The sequence below is a fragment of the Penaeus vannamei genome, chromosome 2, assembly GCF_042767895.1.
Source record: "Penaeus vannamei isolate JL-2024 chromosome 2, ASM4276789v1, whole genome shotgun sequence".
NCBI classification, from domain to species: Eukaryota; Metazoa; Arthropoda; class Malacostraca; order Decapoda; family Penaeidae; genus Penaeus; species Penaeus vannamei.
In genome coordinates, this window is record NC_091550.1 from 50,726,366 (window position 1) to 50,728,865 (window position 2,500).

General features: G+C 35.3%; 1 protein-coding gene across 1 annotated transcript in view; it reads left to right on the plus strand.

Moving 5' to 3' along the window:
- The window catches only part of rg (A kinase anchor protein rugose), a 390,768-nt gene that overhangs the window by 35,508 nt on the left and 352,760 nt on the right, over nt 1-2,500 (plus strand). Inside the window, exons 12-15 of the mRNA XM_070137193.1 lie at nt 148-361; nt 531-753; nt 891-1,033; nt 1,301-1,491. Of these exons, the coding sequence (XP_069993294.1) occupies nt 148-361; nt 531-753; nt 891-1,033; nt 1,301-1,491 (771 nt within the window). The remainder of the gene's footprint in view (nt 1-147; nt 362-530; nt 754-890; nt 1,034-1,300; nt 1,492-2,500) is intronic.

The following is a 2,500-nucleotide window of genomic DNA, read 5'->3' on the forward strand; positions in this document are numbered from 1 at the left end:
CTGTGAATGCCTTAAATTCTGGGAAGTTTGTTATATGTGGTACAGTTGTATAAATTGCATATTTGTTTTTGCCTTATACATGAAGCATAAAGTGTCGAGAGATGTAAAGGAAATGTGATGTCTGATATTCCTTATTATATTTTCCAGTTCAACATTAGTGGGATTTATTTGTGAGATGGTTGAGAGCTGCAACACTGTCCAGCAACACATGGTACAGAATCGTGGCTTTCTAGTGATCTCCCACCTCTTACACCGCGCCTCCCGCCACCACGTGACCATGGAGGTCCTCACTGCCTTCCTGAAGCTCACAAAGTTCCTTGTCACGTGTCCAAATTCTAACTCTGATTTACTTCTAAAACAGGTCTGCATTGGTTATAGAGAGAAATATTCCTTGTGTATTTATGTGTGTGATACTGTAGTGATAAATAGAAAGATAGATATATTGTGTATATTCTCATTGAGAAACAGGATGAAACCATTACGATTTTAATCAAAATCTGGAATTAATGTAATTTTCTGTTATCCTCCAGCTTCTGGACCACATCCTCTTCAACCCATCCCTGTGGATTTATTCCCCAGTGGCAGTTCAAATGCGCTTGTATACCTACTTGGCCACAGAGTTCCTCTCAGACACACAGATCTATGGCTCTGTGCGTAGAGTGTCAACAGTCTTGCAAACAATGCACACACTGAAGTACTACTATTGGGTTGTTAATCCAAGAGACAAGAGTGGAATAAATCCCAAAGGCCTTGGTAAGTAGTTTCAGATATTGGCCATTTTAGGGGGAGGGGGAATTGACAAGTCTGTATAACTTTGGAAATTACTTACAAAATACTATGAAAACGGGATATGAACATGTCCAGACTTTGAATGTAATTTATCCTTCCAGATGGTCCTCGGCCAAGTGAAAAAGATGTTGTGAGCCTGCGTGCATACATGCTGCTGTTCCTAAAGCAGCTGATTATGATTGGAAATGGTGTGAAGGAAGATGAGTTGCAAGCGATTCTCAACTTTCTCTCAACAATGCATGAGGTTTGTACTGATTGTTTTTCAACAAACAAGTGCAATAATCTGGATGTGCTGTGGTAAATAAGTTTGTCTGAGAAATAATTTATTTTTATAAACTCTAAGAGTTTTTCATTCAAATGAAGATTAGACATCATTAGATACATATGTGTTAACAGGTAATCTGTTTGTTTGTGCCTAAGCTGATATTAAAAAGAGTGTTCCATAATTCTATATTTGGTAAGAAAGATTTTTACTTCTTTACTTGAAACTTACAATTTCTGTCTATTTCAGGATGAAAACCTCCATGATGTTCTCCAGATGCTCATGTCCCTCATGTCAGAACACCCATCTTCCATGGTTCCAGCCTTTGATGCTAAGCATGGAGTTCGTACAGTCTTCAAACTCCTTGCTTCAGAGAGTCAGTTGATCCGGCTTCAAGCACTCAAGCTGCTTGGCTACTTCCTCTCCAGATCCACTCACAAGTACGTGTAAAGTTTACTCCAGCTTCAAAAGTGTTACTTGAGATCAGCTTGCTATGCAGGCACATGAACAGGCATCCAAACTGTGTCTGTTGTTATACTGAATACTTGGAAAACAAATAACACTAGATGAATATAATATGTTTATTACAAGATATGATTTAGATTTGCCAAGATTGTTTTTCTGTAAAGTTTTTCCAGGATGAGTTCAAGTTGTTGACATGGATACAGCTTGTATGCTTTTGAAGTAAAATTCAAATTTGATTGATTTAATTTAATTTTGCTGTTATTTCAGAAGAAAAAGAGAATAATTCGTAGTTAGGAGATGTATTAGATTAAACTATCATGGTAAAGTTGATCTCAGGCATCAGTTTATTGGATTAGAACTATTTTGGTAGTAGAGAATTCACTTGCTTTAAGTACTTAAGGAATTTTTGGAATGTAACTAGGATTTGATAAGCTTGAATGTTATGCAATTGACTTCTTGAATGGAGTAGAGGTGCTTTGCCAAGTTATTATTTTTAGGAATCATATGATTTTGAAATTTGATGTTTACTTTTATTATATTTGAATGATTTATTAATCTATGAATGTTTGCAGTGATTTATAGTTATTTGTCATTTTGCCATTAAATGAATGAAGTAAAGATATTTCATCTTAGTGTGATTATAACATATCAGATAGTTCAGCACTGATGATAAAATTTAAGGACTTGGTAACAGTTTCAGATAAATTCATTGCTGCATGCCAGTAAAAATGTTGTACATATTGTTTTAGCAACAGAGCTATTTTAACCTGAGCTTCTTAACCCATTTATATTATAGCTAAGTGATAAAGTTTCTCTGCCTCTTAAAGTTATTTTCTAGGGAATGTTTCTCAGCAAGTCATAAAGCATACTGGCAGTAACTGGTAATCTGTAAAACATTAGAGGTTGTATTATTAGTTACCAGTCATTTTTTGTTGTTGTTAAAAGAATGCGATTTTGTTTGTGGCAAAGACTTTTATTAAACTT